The sequence below is a fragment of the Centroberyx affinis genome, unplaced genomic scaffold, assembly GCF_046629955.1.
Source record: "Centroberyx affinis isolate AG114_WGS23_722 - 3 ecotype Tasmania unplaced genomic scaffold, CSIRO-AGI_Caff_v1 ptg001493l_1, whole genome shotgun sequence".
Classification (NCBI taxonomy): Eukaryota; Metazoa; Chordata; class Actinopteri; order Beryciformes; family Berycidae; genus Centroberyx; species Centroberyx affinis.
In genome coordinates, this window is record NW_027279958.1 from 1 (window position 1) to 17,942 (window position 17,942).

Genomic DNA, 17,942 nt, shown 5'->3' on the forward strand with positions numbered 1-17,942 from the left:
CAGAGAGACGTACACACACACCGGGTGACTTCGGGACGGACGAGCGCGTGCTCAAAGCGACGACACAGACACACAGACACACACACACACACTTGCTCAGTCCCTCATATGTAGTAACGGCGCTATGACTCTGAAGCTAGTTGCTAACTGTCTACGGTAGCTAAGTTAGCTAGCAGCTGGCACCGTCCGTCTCCGTCTGGCGGATATAGAGACTGCTACTGCGCCTGCTTCTTACTCCCTGTTAATCTCTCTCTCTCTCTCTTTTTCTCTCTCTCTCTCCCTCTCTCTCTCTCTCTCTCTCTCTAAGCTTTCATCCTCTCTCAGTGACATTACGCAACTGGTCACGCCCCTCTTCTGTCAACCAATCAGAGAAGAGGGCATGGCAGCGCGCAGCGTTTAAAGTGCTCGACTGAATTTAATCCTACTATAAAATGAGGAAAACTCTGTCCCTCTGTCTGTCTGCATCCATTTTGCTCCTCAATGGGTTGGCCAATCAATCTGAAACTGCACATGGGCATTGAGCATTGGCATAGGCAGAGACTGACGAAGCTGATCCCCGGAAGTCTGCACGTAGTTGTGGCGCGCGCATCCCCGGGTATGGACTAGTTGAATTGAATTGAGAGGAGAGACAGACAGATAAAGAATTGAATTGAATTGAGTTGAATTGAATTGAACTGAAAGAGGAGAGATTTAATTTAATTTTCGTAGTCATCTGAGTCCATAATATTGCTTTGGTAAGATAAGTTTTCCTGCTGTGCTGTTAAAGCATATTTGACCTTACCTGACCTGAATTGAATTGAATTGAATTCAGTTGATTTAAATTGAAATGGAAGAGGAGAGAGCCAGGGAAAAGAAAAGAAAGGGATAGAGAAAAGATACATAGAGAGAGAGAGCTAGAAGAGAGAGGGAGGGAGAGAGAGAGAGAGAGAGAGATGGGAAGATAAAGAGGCAGAAGGTGGTATTTTTGGAGGGGGTGCAAGGGCATCCTCCTCATTTAGCACAAATAATTCAATGCACATCACTTGACAACAATAACATATGAAAGGAAACCATTTGCCTCCCTCCTCCCTGTTAAAATGAGGACAGACACCCAGTAGGTTTCTCCATAACTTCCTTGTAGCTTAACCATTTGTGGGATTAAGATTTGTGGTGATTGTTATAGTAAATAAAAGCTGGGTAAACTATGGCATCTAGTCAGTGATCATCATAAGACAGCACCACCAATATAAAACAGTCATTTATCTGTTCAGAAAAGTATTAATTTGTTTTCTTTCCCTATCTTTCTATAACTTACATCATAACACTTAGTATGATTTCATGAAGATATACATCAGACTAAAAAGGTGGATGAACTTTATTCTGCAAATAAAACTGAGATTAGTGTTTACTGTCCACTATATCCCTGATTATATTGTATTAAGTTATGTCACTGATATGATTATTTGATTTTTACAAGGACAAATACAATGGTGGGTGTATCAAAGTATTTTAATGATTACATGTACTGTTAGTACATGCAGACACCCACCTGGTATAATCAAAAGTCAATGTCAGCCTTTCCAATGGGAGGAAGAGAGTGAAAGAAAGAAGAAGGGGAGAACGAGAGAGGAGGAGTGATTTAGTATTGAAAGTGGATGCAGTGGTGGAGTGCAGAATGAAAGAAAGAGAAAAAATCTGGAGGAGGAGAGAGTGGGAAAAAGAAGGGATTCGATTACAGGCTTTAAAAGTGGTTCTTTGTAGTTCTGCTTGGTGAAGCAGACACTAGACAACCATGCTTTTATCTCGAGGGAGCAACACACACACATACACACACACACACACATACACAGACACACACACACGTTTTGTGAAGACATTGCATTAAAACCATTCATTAATTACCTGCTAGCCCTAACACTGACCCTAACCTCAGGATTTTCTCCATCTTTCTATCCATATTTCCATGCATTGATGTGAAGATAGAAGTCTAAGAACACACACACACACACACATAGGAACAAACACACATGGGATTCAACACGCAGGTACACACTTCAACGCTCATGCACGCACACACATACGTGAACGTTTCTCAACTCTTGTTTGCTCTCTTATCCATTCTAGATAACAGAGTCTGCGTCAATGACATTCCGTAAAGGACGCAGTCAAACTCGACCCGACTGACAGAAGTGGCCAATCAATGATGTAAGCAGGGATCAATCATTTAATCAGTCAATCAGAAGACATAAACCCAGAGATAAACACAGTCAGGTACAGCAATGACCTACAATTTGTCTTTGACCTGTTTTCTCTTATTACCTCATACTCCCAGCTCTCCCTGCTTTTCTTCCTCACCAAACCTGAATTGTACTGTGCTTTCTTTTCTCTCTCTCTCTCTCTCTCTCTCTCTCTCTCTCTCTCTCTCCCCCTCTGTATCTCTCCCTCTCACATCTCTCTCTCTCTCTTAAAGGGTGTGATTAATACCACACTCTCGTCTCTTCTCACACTCCTCCTTTTTCCTTCCAGAAGTGGGAAGTCCTCTCTAGGCGTGCTATGTGAAGCGGGCCAACCACAGCCTGCCAAAGCCTTACATCACTGCCGCTGGTGTAGCTAGGCCACAATGGGCCTGGATGAAAGAATCTTTAATGGGGCCCTCCTCCCTCCTCCCTATATAGCTGACTCTCCCTATAATGTTTATTCTGTTGTCTTTTTGTGTGCTTGCGTGTGTGTGTGTTGGGTGGGGGTCATTATTTACCCTCCAAGCGCCCCCCCCTAGCCCCATGGACCAGGGGCCAATGGCACGGCGAACCCTCCCTGTGTCTACGACCCTGATTGCTAGTGTGCCAACTTAGTTTTGTCGTCTGTTTCTGAAAAAGGAAAACCTCACATATGAGCAGTGATAACAACAAGCCCTATAATTATTATCTAGTGGTAAGACATAGTGATAAAGGGTTGATCAGAGTCTAGACAAGCTAGGTATCACTGCCTTTTGGCTTCAATGTGTAAGGCTTATAATACAGAAAGAACAAGCCATGCAGAGTCAGAACAGACACTATGGCAAGTGCCTGATGGAGAGAAATAGTGAAGGAAAATTCAAAGTTTCAAGTTTTTCCTTTGACAATGTCATGGCTGTGCCTACTGTTACTTAACAAAGACCAACCTCTAACTGTGTCAATGACATGCATTATCTGAAAACCTCCACTCTAGTATGCACTCATTTGCTAGAATAGAGCGAAGCAAGTTCCTACTTGTAGGGATTGAGGTGTTTAATAGTTCCTCTTCTTCAGGAGAGGAGGAAGAGGAGGAAGCATCTTTGCCCAGGCAGATTACTTTTAATAGTCATCTGGCCTCCATCTGCTCTCAGTTGTTATAGTTCAGCATGTGCAAAATGTGCTAAACACTGTCAGATAGGTGCACCTTGCCACTTAGAATTTTGCTCTGCTTATCCACTTGTCACATGTCGACAAAGTTTCAGCATTTGTCCTTCAGCTTCCCTAAATAACAGCTAGTTAGCATTGTAAGCAGTTTTACATCTCATTACCTGGCAGTAAGACAAAGTCAACAAAGCTTTGCCAGCCTCTGCCCTGGTGTTATGCATTTATGTGCCAAAGGAGCCGTCTGTGACCTGCTACCTGCGACTACTAAAGTTTGAGTTAACTGATAAGGAGTGAGGTAACCATATTGGATCAGAGTGTAGCTCTACTGGCTAAATGTAGGAATACGATGTCCATAAAAGACTGTAGGTTTTCCAAACACTGAATCACTCAGGCTGACTCCTTTCAAATGTTTATTGTCACACAAGTCGAGATGAGAGATGAGAGATTAAGTGTTCAGCAAAGCTACTGTATAACTTTTATTGGATGTTCATACTGCTATCAAATTCCACAGAGAAAAGGTTATATGATTTTGTAATTTGCTGCATTATATTTTAGTACAAAACAGGTACCCCTTGTGCTTTTTTATAACTAGGCTTCATGCTTTCACAGTTATTTATGATGGGCAGCCTATGCTCATTTATACTCATTGTAAGTTACTCTTGACTATTAGTATTATTGTTATTATTATAAAAGTGACACAGTGTTATGTAATCAGTATGTCATTCTTTTTCACCATGGCCTTGGCCCCATATAGTGAACTGACTGAAGAAGCTAAAAAAGAAAGCAGAAAACAAGAGGGAGAGAGAGTTGGGTTCGGTCAACTGGCAAAGAGCTGCTGAGCATGAATAGATGAATGGAAACTGTTCAGTAACTTTTCTTTCTGTGCCCCCCTTCTCTCTCCCCATTGGTCTGGTCTCTCTCTCTCTCTCTCTCTCTCTGAAAAGGCCTACATTCAGGACCTTTGGGTGCTGCCCCTCTCATTTTGTCCCTCCCCCTTGTTGCAGAAAGAAAAAACTTCCAATTAGAGAGTGAGAACAAAAACATAGTAAGAGTGAGATTGCCTCAGGCCAGAGCCATCCATCTGCAGTAAAATAAGTGAAATTAAATTAAACTCAGCAAAGGCCCAATTAGTCCTCCACACTTGATGTCAGAATGTTTCATAAGCTAATGTTTCTATATGTTTTATATTTCTTAGCATGGTTTCAGGAAACAAAAACAGAATCAAGGGAGGCTCATGAGATTTTAATGTCACAACTATTGTAAATGCAAGTTTTTTGAAAGGAAAGTTTCGGATATGGGCGCACTGATCACATGAAAACAGCGAGAAAAGAGGAAAAAACTGATATTGGTGAGAAAAGTATTTACATTTTTTATAGATTAGCAGTAGATTGAGATATATCAGGTGACCCTGAAAGTAAAGTAAAGTAGAGCACATTTATCAGCAAGACACAGCCCAGTGCTACAGAGGTGGGAGGTGCAGTGATAGAGAGAGAGAGAATGAGAAATGAACATTGGGGAGAGAGAGAGAGAGAGAGAGAAAGGAGGGCAGACAAACTGTACTAGACATGTTGGACTTTTGTCCGGGGGAACGAGTGTTTCACGGGGAGGGACCATTTTAAAGGCCATTGTTAACCGTTATCAGGAACACACACACACAAACAAATACACATGCATGCACACAGCATGCAGTCAAGCACACACACACTTGAACACTTACATGCATGTGCAGTATATACAGTATGTTTACGTATAGCTTTGTTTTAACAATGATAGCTACAAGGACATATTGCATATTGCAGGTAACTGCCTGTTGCGTTGCATCACAGTACATGCACATGGACAGCCACACAAACACTGTTATCGTTATCACAATCACAGGAACACACATAAAGATACAGGACCAAAGAATACCTACCGCCTTAAAGGACCACACAGGAATGCATGAATGAATAAAGATACAGCTGACCTAATCAGCGGAGGTGACTTGTAAGTAAACGTGAAGACAGACAAGAGAGGACACGTCTCTGTTTAACTTGGTCTCCACTGGGTTTTGTGGGATTCATGCCTTCATCACTGACTTTACTGTTCAAGGACAGTGAGCAGACTGGAAAGCTTAGACTGCAGTTTGAGTTTGAGTTTGAGTTCCCAAGGTTACTATAAACCTGCAACAGTGATCTGATTTTTAAAAATGGCAGCTGTAATCTGTTAAAATTACAGTAAAAATCACATTCATCAGATTCTAGATATGCTACGATTATAGATGAAAATGGGAAAAATAAAATGGTTCTTTGTAGTTCTGCTTGGTGAAGCAGACAATAGACAACCGTGCTTTTATCTCAAGTGAGCCACACAAACACACACACACACACACACATACATTTTGTGAGAACATTGCATTAAAACCATTCATTAATTACCTCCTAGCCCTAACACTGTCCCTCACCTCAGGATCTTGTCCATCTTTCCATCCACATTTGTGTGTATTGAGGTAAAGATAGAAGTCCAAGAATATACACACACACACCAACAGCTCTTCCAGGATACAGTGGAAAGAGTCACACAAACACACACACACCAACACACACACACAACTACACATGCACACATACTGTAGTTAACCATCAACGGGTCAATTCTGGGCACACACTACAGCACTCAGAGAGCTGTAGAGAGGAGATGGTCTACCAAGGTCAATATTAGCCCATTATGGTGTTATATCAAAACATTTTAACAAGATGTGTGTGTGTGTGTCCTTCTGCTAAGCTCAGTAACGTTAAAAATAACCACAAGGTTATAACATTTAATTAAAATTTTAAATGCATAAGAAACATTTAAATACCTTATAAAAAAATACCTAAAACCTTTAAGTACACAATTTACAGCACAAGGGTAAAAAAACACAAACACTTGGCACTTTGTTCTCCTCTTATAAAATGCTCTAAAAACATATCTGGATCATATCATATCTCCCATAATATAACAGCCAGATGCTACTGCCAGCTGATTGGCCCTTTACCCCCTCCTGTCGCGACCCCTACGGCTTCTTTCACTTCCGGATCGCAGTAGAAGGTCGCGGAGTCGGGGCCGAGTCCAAACGAGCTCCACGATTGGTGGAAAGACATGACGGCGGCGGGCCCTCTTTGATTTGAATCACCGCCGTCAATATTGGTGATTACGTGAGGGTTGGGATTGTTGACATTGCTATAGGTTACTGCTGCGGCGTGATCCAGGATGCTGGCATCGCTGTGGGTGACGGAGTTGCTATGGGTTACAGAAACAGAGTTGAGGACATTGTCTGTATCGTTGCTCGGAGGTACGGGCAGGCCGGATGAGGAGAAGGCCGGAGCTGGAGCCTGGGGCTGGGGTTGGGGTAGGTTGCTGCCCGGGGAGGGAGTGTGGTTGGCGGGGAGGCTGAGGGCCAAACGCTGGGTGAGGAGCTGGTGCTGGAGCCGCCGGTCGCTCCAGTCCTCCTGAGGCTGCCGGTGGATCTTCATGTGAGCGTTACGGGACTTGATCTTGTAGAACATTCTGGAGGGAGGGAGAGAGAGAGAGAGAGACGGAGATAGAGGGACACAGAGAGAAAATAAATAATGCAGGGAGTGGAGAGAAGCAGGGAGGACGTAGAGGAAAGGAATGAAAAGAACACTTTAAAATCTAAACCATCTGTTGGCTTGCCCTAAAGCCAAACGCATAGAGAGTTGTGCTGGAGATTCCTCTGGTGTGATTGGTCCTACTCACTTGCCACACAGCTTACAGGGGAAGAAGCTGGCCAATGGGGGCGCAGCAACCGCCCCTTCCAGTCCAAACTGTCTGTTCATTGGTTGAGGGACGGGCGCCACCTAGGAAGACAGGACCAATTGTAATCTGTCATTCTGTGATTGACATGTCAAACTGCATTCCACATCAGATAACCATGTAATGCATTTAAGCAACTGCACAAGACTAGAGAAATAAATACTCTATATATACTCTATTCATTTCTATTCTATGGAAACACTGTTGTACTCCACCATATTCTATTTTAATTCATTATATTCTGTGAGCCCTAGTAGCTCTCAGAGATCATGATGCATGACTCAGCAGAGCAGTGTGTGTGTGTGTGTGTGTGTGTGTGTGTGTGTGTTTGTGTGTGTTTACTCAATGTCCCTAAAAGAATGAAAAAGGAATAGAGGACTCTGTGTCCCAGACTTAGGGTTAGAATTATGGTTAGGAAAAGTATTGGGGTTAGACAATAGTAAATCCTTACAAATATAGCAACACAAATGTGTGTGTGTGTGTGTGTGTGTGTGTGTGTGTGTGTGTGTGTGAAACATGACCCAGCAGCTTGATACAGCTGAGAAGTAACATGACTCGACAAAACTAAACTAAACAGGTCCAAGACAATGATTCAGCCAATCAGAACTCAATGCTCTCTCTGTGTGTATGTGTGTGTGTGTGTGTGTGTGTGTGTGTGTGTGTGTGTGTGTGTGTGTGTGAGTCTGTGCTGTATGATGATGCGGGGCTTATCCTAATGATTGACAATGTCCCAGGAGACACAGAGAGCACCATGGGAATAGACACATCGCTGAGAACAGGCAGAGAGAGAAAGAGACAGAAAGAGAAAGAGAGCGACATGGAGAGACAAAACAGGAAGTGGTAGAAACTGACAGAAACAGGGTGACATCAGTGGAACAATGGAGCAAGCTTGTGACCAGAGGGTTGTTAGTTTGAATCCCTGTGAATCCCATGACTCCCTCCCCTTCCTCTATCCCCAACCGTTACTTACATTTGTCTGCTGGTCCATCCCTCCGTCTCTGTCCTCCTCCTCCTTCCTCTGCTTTTTCTGCTTGTCCAGGAGCTTCTTACTCAGGTAGTAAAACTCAACGCACTGGCACACAGTCTTAGTCCTCACCTGCAAGACACACACACACGCACACACACACACACAGCTCTTGATTGATGACTCCATACAGCTTCCACTGAGCACCTTATGTAGTCCATCTTTAAATATAGAATCAATATACATATTATTTATGTTGCTTTTGAGGCTAAAGAAAAATGATTTGTCTTCTTCCTGATGGAACATTCAAAAATCAAACTGAAAAATTAGCTCTTTCCTTTTGCACCTCACCTTGTTTCCCAATATTAAATTAAAATACACATTTCAAATGGAAAATCAAGCCCACATGCTGCTTCTTGACCATTTTTCAAGCACAAAGAGTTTTTGACCTGTGATGAGCCTTTGTGCTCAGCATATTATCATTAAATGGTGTGTTGCAGCGCGTGAATGTGTATGCTTGATTTTCCATTTTCCATCCCATGTCTTGATTTAGCCATGCAGACAGATGTGTGTGTTTATCTCCACCAGACTGCAGCATGGATGTCAACACTGGCTGTGTTCTACGTGGTTCCACACAACTGATTGATGCTACAATCTACCAAAATATGCTGCATAACAAATTACAATTTAAAAATGTGTAAAATCAGTATGCTTAAAATCAATGGTAAAAAATACTTCTAGTACCAGGGCAAAGACAGATTAGAGACACAAACACATAGATAGGGTTAGTTTTTGACCCCTATAGTGTACTGCAGCATAGAGAATGACCCATGTATGAATTATACCATTTTCTGAATGAGAGAGAAATCTTTTCTGCAAGTCACCAGGGCTGCACTGAAAAGATTCCTCTCACTGTCCGTCCATACATCACTACCTGAAGAGAGAGAGAGAGGGAGAGAGAGAAGAAGGGAGAAAGGGAGTATGAGAAATAATGAGAGAAAGAGGGAAAGAGAAAGGGGAAAAGAAAATGGGAGACAGTGGGAGGTAAAAGAGAGAAAAAGAGAGAAAAAAACGTGAAACAGTAGTGAAACAGAGAAAGAAGAGAGAGACAGAAAGACAGGGATAGAAAAGGAGAGAGATAAAAAGAGAAAAACAAAGAGAATCGCTTTGATTAGTAAACAGAAATTATACTGGGCGGAAGATCTGACCGACATGTATGACCTAAAAAACAGGCAGGTGGTTTGGAAGCACGCAAAGTTCTGAAAGCGTTGTTGGTTTTATCCCTGATACGGACAGAACTAACTAACCATAATGTAAATGTAGTATATCATGCTGTTCCTGGGAGGGGTTTTGAAACCTAGCCAAAAATCGGGTGATAGAAGGCAACAGGCAGTTGCTTGTAATATGTCCTAGAGGTTGTAAGCGTCTTGTAAAAATAAACCATCCATCTCCAAACATGGAAACAGGCAGCCACACACACATTTAGCTTCCCAGAGAGAGCAGGTCATGTCAACACCATCTACTAAATGAGACAGAAAGTGTAACATAACAAAAATCAGCACCTTAGAGATATATTTCCCCCAAAAAACAAACAAAATAAATGAACAATTTGAATTGAGCAAATACCAAAAAGGCCATGCTGACTTGCTGCAATGCCAAATTATGCAATTACTCTTGTGAAATGTGTAACATCCTGCCACAACCTGACAACAACCAATGAGAGAAAGAGAAGGTGATAAGTTGTACTGATTGTCTACTTTGAAAAAGCACCTTGAGCCACATAGAGAGAGAGAGAGAGAGAGAGAGAGAGAGAGAGAACATTATGTACCTATACATCTGTGTAAAATGTATAATTATATCCATGTTGTTTGAGAATTTGGATTAGATAACATGCCTGAGGGCATTCACACACACACACACACACACACACACACACACACACACACATTAAGGTCAGAGGAAGATTCAGGTTTTACAGGGTTACACTCACCATTTAGACATGCAGAACAATGAATACTCTGTACCTACTCCTCAACTCACACAGGCACCACACAGACAGCAAGAACCAGACAGGGAGAGAAAAGAGAGAGAGAGAGAGCAAGAGAGAGATAGAGAGAGAGAGAGAGATAGAGAGAGAGAGAGAGAGAGAGAGAGGGTGGATGTTTCTACAATAGCTACTATTGTATGCGCAGTGGGAATAGTGTCTACTTTGTTGACAGATTTTGACATGCTTCCCCCTTCTTTTGGAGGAATATTGAGATGAAAAAACTTCCTTCACTATTTGTTTCCTTCCCTTCCTTTCCTGCCTCTTTCTCCTCTTGTTAAATGTAACTAAATTATATGTCCCAGAGTAGAATAGGACCTGCAGCCAGACTGATTTAGATTGCACAGTGATTTGACCTGACCACTCATCCGGGCCTTGAGTTTGGTCTTTTCATTGCTGGCTAAACATAGCAGAGCCATCAAATCCTGGTTTAATAAGGTTAAAACTCAGATCTTGTTCTCCTGTGTAAATCTACCCGATAGGAGCCACATAATTACGTACCACACCTGGGTTTGACTTGGATGCAGCTCTAAAACATGAGCACTGGGTGTGCACAATACAATTTAAATGACAGCCAGGTATTTAACAGGGTGAGATTAAGAGATTAAACTCAGGTTTCAATTGAGACACTGCCGACTACAATCTAAATAACCCCAGTGTGACTTCTCTAGCCCTGCTCCTGTACCAGGATGAATGCTCTAAATAAAGATAAAGATAAAGATAAGGAAAAAAAATACAATCAAAATAAGAAAAAAATAATAAAACAACAAAACAATATAATAAAAAATAAAATAATGAAAAATAAAGAAAATATCATAATGAAAATGAAAGAAATGTTGACTAAAATAAAAAATATATATATAATAATAAATAAATAAAAATACTGGCATGTCTGTGTGTGCATGTGCATGCATGAGAGCATGTGGTGTGAGCGTGTGATATAGTGTATTGCTGTTCTATTTGAGCTGTCTAGTTGCTAGCTGCCATGTGTTGCTGCAATAGGCGGGACATAGAAACACTAGCATGTGATTGGCTGCTGACAGCTGACAGACACATCACCAGGAAGCCAAACCATGTGAAACCCAAAAAGTTGGCTGAACATCACATAAATATACAGGAATCATCCTTTAACAGGCAGGGAAACCCCAAGACGTAAGGTGAGGTCAAAGGTCAAAGGTTACCAGAGTAGTGGTAGTCTCCTGTCGGCGAGGGCTGTGAGAACAGCAGCATCTCCAGTGTAGCCTGTACAGGAGAGAGAGGGATGGAGGAGGGAGGGAGAGAAACACATGGGGGAGAGATGACAGCTGAGGCATGCAATGGATTAGAAGAGAAACAACTGAATGTGAATGAGTGAAAGAAACAAAGAAAGAAAGAAAGGAGTGAGAAGAAGACAGTGAGTGAATGAACGATTGAGAGAATGAGTGAGTTAGTAGGTGAACAGACCAGAAAATGAATGGACAAAAATAAACACTTGAATGAATAAAAGGATGGGTGTGTGAAATAATGAATGAATGAATGAATGAATATTCCTCCTCCCTCCTTACCATTATGTCTCCCTGACAGGAGTGCAGACAGTGCAAAGCCAGCTCTGTGTTACTGCCCCCTCCTGGTAGGCAGCTGGAACTGCTCATTGACAACAGCCTCTCCACTGGACACACACACACACACACACACACACACACACACACACATAAACAACAGTTTTCAGCAGTTAGTATATATAAGACTTTGATAAAATTAAAACTTTTCATCATATACACTGACATGTCACACTCTTGCTCCTGTACTTGCTCTGAAAATACTTCTCTCTCAATGCAAAACCTTCCCACCTTTTCTCTTTAGCTCTTATTTCCTTCCAAGCATTTCTCTATCATACAGGATCATTCTAGGGACAAGATGGTATTTGATCCATCTGCTGGCAGGTTGCTGTGACTTTGACCCTTGACCTCCTTACTACTAGTGGCTTGTAATATTTGCAGTCTAGGAATTTAATCACTCCAAGTTGCTCTTGATAGGAGCATCAGCAAATGCCTGAAATGTATCTATAAATGTAGATTTAAGGAGATTCAAAAGCATCTAAAAACTGAAAACAGAGTAATACCGCTCATCATCTAAAGGTATATCTATCATCATCTATTTGGCTATAAAGACTGAGTACCATTCCCTGGAAAGTTTTGGATTGGCAGGGCTCTCCTGTCCTTTTACCTTGGTCTTGTGAGTTGGTACTCTCCTCCAGCTGCTCCCACGGTTTCCACAGCAACTGTTCCCTGGGCGATCCTTCCTCTGGTGACCACGCCCCGGACTCCTCCCACTCCAGGAAGCATGGGGGAAGCTCCGCCTGGAAGTCACGGCCCACGTTGATACACCTGGAGAGAGGGAAAAAGAGACAGTATGGAGAGAAGTGAAAGATAGAAAATGGAATAAAGAACGGCATGTCAATATTATGACCTGGATAGATCCTTATGTAGCGATGATGATGGAAAGTACAGAAAGAAGAGAGAGTGAAGAGAGATGAGGCATTAAGGTTATGAGAGTGAGAGACAGACACACACACACACACTATACTATTACTATTATTATTTTCTGCCATTTTCTTGTTGTTTTTATTTATTTATTAAATTTAATTTAATGAATTGTATATATATATATATATATATATATATTTTTTTTTCCATCTCATTATTGAATTGTATTATCCTTGACACTTTGGCAATATTGCTCATCTGACATTCATGCCAATAAAGCATACTGAATTGAATTGAATTAAAAAATTGACAGACGGACACAGAGTAGCAGAGTAGTAAACAGTGAGAGGGATTGATGCAGAGATATAGACAGCACTAGAGATAGACAGAGTAACATGTAAATATATTGCTGAACATATGTTGCTTTCATCTGTAATGTGAAGAGAATGTGAAGAGCCAATGGTCCACATTTGCAGGACTGAACGCATGTGTTTACATCTTTCATTTGTAGATCCGTAAACTGCAAACATCTGTAAATGTGTCAAACTATCAATGGCCAGCATAGCGAGAATTCTTTGTAGCCAATAGCAACCTTGTATTGGTGGAATAGTGCAATGAAGACATTGTATCTTTAATCCTCTATATTTTTTATTTGCTGCATTGCTATCTACATCCTGATCCAGTTTCACCTCTGGGATGAATGAAGTTCATCAATCTGTGTCTTTTTTCTTATCGTCTTATTTGGTTCACCACTTTACTCACGGTAATACACTGCACTCCTTCTCCTCCTCATCTCCTCGTGCCATCCCTTCTTGTCTGTGATGGAGTGATGAGAGGGAGGAGTAAAGCCCCGGCCCCCAGCGGACTGGGTTGAGGACGGGTCGAGGAGTGTAGCGGCCCCTCCTCTGACCCCTGCTGGAGTGAAGCATACTGGGAAACAGAGTTCCAGTGTAGATCGGAGGGGCTGCTTGCTGTAGGAACAAAGCCAAAGTATTGGGACTGTGAGCTGAATTTGGTCTTTTTTGATTGTGTCATTGTTTCAACATAATTTAACATGGAAGCCAATAGAGAATCAGTCTGTTATTATGCCTCATATTTATCTTTCAATATGTATAAATCCATATTATACTGGAGATGAGCCACTGTCTGCTGGCACTTGTGACTGAACGTTCCCTTATATTTTCTGACAAGCTGTAAGAATCCAAGAAGGAGTTTATGACAGTGGAAATTATGGCTCTAAATAATGATGGATGGATTTGTGTTCATGCCGTGGGTATGCATCTGCACATAAGCAGACATAAACAAAGCAGCAAAAACAGTATCTTGGTCTTATCAGAACCTTTGTCAGTCTAACAGCATTTCTTTAACTATGACTTGGGAGCCAAATTCAGTTGTGGGCCTGTTTCTGCTAGGTCTTCTTATGTCTATATAACTTGTGTTTTTAAGACACAAGGGCCTACTATGCAATTAAATTTACTCAAGTTGGTTCCCACACTGAAAAAAGTAAAGGAAGCCCATGTCTAACACCTGTGGTACAAACTTAGCCACCATCCATGCAAAGCGTATCTGTCGTTGTGGGTTAGCTTGACCAATCAAATCCAAACCATACCTTTACATGCGATTGGCTGACAGGTCCATTCTTCACCTCCTGGGACACCATGTAAGGAGCTAGCTTTTCCCCTGCCTCGTAATGTGGACTGGAGATGTGAGATGGACGAGGGGGAAGATGGAAGGAGGGATGGAGGGAGGGACTGCTGGCGGGACAGAGCGGTGTGGATGGATGGAGGGACGGACGATGGGATGAAGAGGTAAGGAATGACGATTCTGGAGACTGAAGGACGTTGTGTTGGGCTGAGAGAAAAAGAAAGGTAGGAAGGGGGAAACGATGAAGAAGGGAGGACAAGAGAAGAAGAAGACAGAGGAAAGAAATACTCAGGTGATTTCTAATAATAATGTAGTGACATTAAGGCAATATAAATTGTTTCAGCACTGTGGCATTGTCATTGATCAGTAATGTATTCAACGCCTTGAATATTATGTCTGTATATATGTGAGGATTTTGTTTACTTTACATTATCGGCATTAAGTCATGAACAGAAAATTCTGATTCTGACACTTTGCTGGTCACATACATTGTCTCATTAAGAAGAGTTATATGGCAGGACCTTAATGTATGTCAGTCCAAAAACCAAAAATCTTGCTGTGCACAATTAAATTCAGGTACATAACCATTATTTATAGAGGCAGGAGGGTTGATTATCACAACAGCAGAGGACAGAATCTGTGTTATGTGATTTGCGAGAAACTGAAAATGAAATTCATTTAATTCAGCTTATGTTCTTCTGTCCTTTGTATAATGAGCTGTGTAGTGCGGTTTAGGGAGAAATGATGTTCACTCACATATTTCATGTATGAATGTGTCCTGTAAGCCCATGTGGTTGACAGAACACAAATCAAATCATACACACAAGCGCACACGGTGCCTCACCTGCGACGTTGCTATAGTCACTACAGTGGGAAGACCTCAGGTTGCCCTCGATGCTGCTGGCATCACCTGCCGGCTGCGGAAAGCAATGAGACAACACCGGAAACTTCCATATCATCCCAGAGGGGTGGACGGAGGGCAGAGACTGGAGACGAGGGGGGAAAAACTGGAGCGTACCGAGTGATTCTCCCCCCTTCGAGGATGAATGTCCAATTCCCCCAAATGCACCAGCAGAGTCCATTTTGGGGGGCGAGAGGGAGGGAGGGGGTAAAGGTGTAGGGGGAGGACTGAGAACTGAAGACATGAGGTGAAATGGAGGGGGAGGGGAGGGAAGAGAGGGGAGAGGGGGGTGAGGAGGAGGAGAGGAGGATGGACGATGGTAGGAGTCCGGCCGCAAATCAAAAGCACAGCTGTGCCTTGATGTCATTTGGCTTTCTACTTTTCCCACCCCGAATTCCCAGATCTGTCCGAAGGAATCCCCGCCAGGAATCACGGGGAACCCTCTCTTCCGATGGGAGAGGAAAGCCTTGGAGAACGAGTCCAGTTTCTGAGTGTAGTTCCCACTGTTGACGCCTATAGGCGACCTCTGCGGTTGGCACCCTGAGGCCAGAGTGCGGGAGTCCGCCCCGCCTCTCCACCTGGCCTCCCCAGCCTCCAGGGGCTGACATGTGGGAGAGAGGTTCACCCAAGTCCCAGGCTCCAACTCGGTAGGTGGAGGTGGATCCTCACCTGAGCTCCTGCTGGATCCAAAATCCTCTTCCACTCCTAAATAGCTATCATTCACTCTGGAATGACCATCGTCGACACTGCTGTCGCTAAAGCTAACAGCAGCACCTCTGTTGTAGAGAGTATTCTGTTTGTTGAAGTGGCTAACATTAGCCTCCCTGCTGTAAACTGTCTCATTTTTGGCTTCACAGCTAAGGTGAGCATAACTGTTGTAATTGGCTTTGACTCTAGCATTGCGGCCAACAACAGCAAAACTGTTAACACCATCTCTCCCATCCTCACTGCTGCAATTCCTGGTGTAAAAAACATCATTTGCGTTGCCATAGCAACCACCTTTACTATAAAAATCATCCACTGCACTTTCACAACTCTCCCCATCATCCCAAACTTCTTCCTTTATGCCAGCGCCGTACCAAGTGTCATCAAAATGGCCCCCTAAAACCCTTTCTCCACCAAGATGGCCTCCTACACCAGCATCTCCATCCATGCCCCCTCTGTCACCCCCACCGCTCTCCCTGCTCTCCCCAGAGGAGGCGTTTGACATCGGGAACGAGGTTGTGGATTGTTCCCCTCGACCTCCATACGGCTCCAGGGCGTCCAGGGGCGGCTGGGAGGAGGGGTATCCCAGCTCGGGGCTTTGGAGGCTGGGTATGTTGAGGTGGAGAGATGGGCGGTGCCGATGATGGTGGTGGAGGTTGGGGAAGGTATGGGTGGAGGAACGGTCTTCCATGATGATCCTGTGTGTTTGGCTAGAGCACCTGCAGGAGAGAGATACAGTGTTAGTATGAACGTATGAATGTGGGTTTTTCGCATGTCCCTGTGTGGGTTCACGTTCATTCTCCCTCTACTGATGTCATTTGGTTTGGTTTGGCATTTGCTGCTGTAAAATTATACTTCAAACACCAAAAAACACTGAAAAAATGTCTGAACACTGGTGCTGAATAGATGAGTTTGAATAGTATCCATGTCAAGATGAGTATGCCAGAAAATGATTTTGTCTTCTTTTTTTACTGTGCTCGGCACCTTCACACTATTCTCCAAGGCTTCATGACTAAGGCAGCTTGTTAGAATGCACTTAAAGACATTAACTGTGCATGTGTCTTTCTTTCTTTCTTTCTTTCTTTCTTTCTTTCTTGTTTGTAACCACATTCTGCTGTAAATAGGACAATGAGTCAGAGATAGAGCGAAAGGAGGAAGACAGAGGCGAAATGAAGAGATGATTATATACGTTTTGAGTTGTTTTGTTTTACCAGCCTTTGCCGCCTGATTTTCGTTTCACATGCGTTTGTCCTCCCTTGTTCATGTTTTCTGGTCGTTCTCCGTATTCTCTCCATCGTCACACCTCTCCTTTCTCTGTTTTGCCTTCCTCTCTCCGCTGCTTTGAATGTTTGTCTATTTATTTCCCCCTTTCAGATTGTCAGCCTCTCTCAAAGTCCCTCCTCTCTCTCTCTCTCTCTCTCTCTCTCTCTCTCTCTCTCTCTCTCTCTCTCTCTCTCTCAGTGCAGTTTCCTTTGACAGAAGTTCTCCAAATAACTTACATACACACAACATACACACACACACTAAGAAGCAGGCACACATACACACTAATCTTGATCGTATTCGCACTCAATCACACACAAATTTTGAAAGTCACTGTGCATCCACTTACTCATACACACACACACACACATTCTCATACACACACACACTCTTTCACACACATTCACAAAGCATATGCAAAGTGGACACACACACACATACACACTCACTCACTCATTTACTCACTCGCTCGCTGAAACACACATAGATACACACACGCTCCTTGACTTTCACACATACACACACACACACTTGCAGGTGTCAGAGGGGACCAGCGGGTGATGATGTTGTCTGTGCCATTCGTCGTCGTGGTAACCACATCCTGAGGAAACCAACGCTGACGGATCTCCCTCCTCTAGCTATCTTTATCTCTCTGCCCCCCCCCTCCCTATCTGTCTCTCTTTCCGCCTCTTCGCCCTTCCTTATCTCTCTCTCTCTCACCTTGCATCCTCCTTCGTTTTCTCTTTCTCTCTTTTGTCCTCTTTCTTTTCTCCCTCGCTCAGTTTCTACCTCTCTATCTCTCTTC

At 43.0% G+C, this 17,942-nt stretch overlaps 1 protein-coding gene across 2 annotated transcripts; it reads right to left on the reverse strand.

Annotated features, from left to right (window-relative positions):
* Nucleotides 1-4,586: 4,586 nt before the first annotated feature.
* Nucleotides 4,587-17,215, reverse strand: LOC139650430 (uncharacterized). Of its 2 annotated transcripts, none has more exons than XM_071527096.1 (11): nt 17,086-17,215; nt 15,113-16,593; nt 14,234-14,475; nt 13,387-13,595; nt 12,365-12,525; nt 11,704-11,807; nt 11,341-11,401; nt 8,961-9,049; nt 8,122-8,247; nt 7,095-7,195; nt 4,587-6,884 (listed from the first exon to the last, which is right to left on the reverse strand). In XM_071527096.1, the coding sequence occupies exons 1-11, from the start codon at nt 17,136-17,138 to the stop codon at nt 6,347-6,349; spliced, it is 3,165 nt and encodes a 1,054-aa protein (XP_071383197.1). In that variant the 5' UTR covers nt 17,139-17,215; the 3' UTR covers nt 4,587-6,346. The 2 variants fall into 2 exon arrangements, with proteins under 2 accessions (XP_071383197.1, XP_071383198.1); XM_071527097.1 differs by having other exon boundaries at nt 17,064-17,214.
* Nucleotides 17,216-17,942: the final 727 nt, after the last annotated feature.

Excerpts from the sequence above, each read along its gene's own strand:
- LOC139650430 (XM_071527096.1), bottom strand. The coding sequence starts at position 17,138 with ATGAACAAGGGAGGACAAACGCATGTGAAACGAAAATCAGGCGGCAAA. Across the intron at positions 13,596-14,233 it reads TCAGCCAATCGCATGTAAAG|CAAGCAGCCCCTCCGATCTA; the intron begins GTATGGTTTGGA and ends TTGTTCCTACAG. Across the intron at positions 12,526-13,386 it reads AAGGAGTGCAGTGTATTACC|GTGTATCAACGTGGGCCGTG; the intron begins GTGAGTAAAGTG and ends CCCTCTCTCCAG.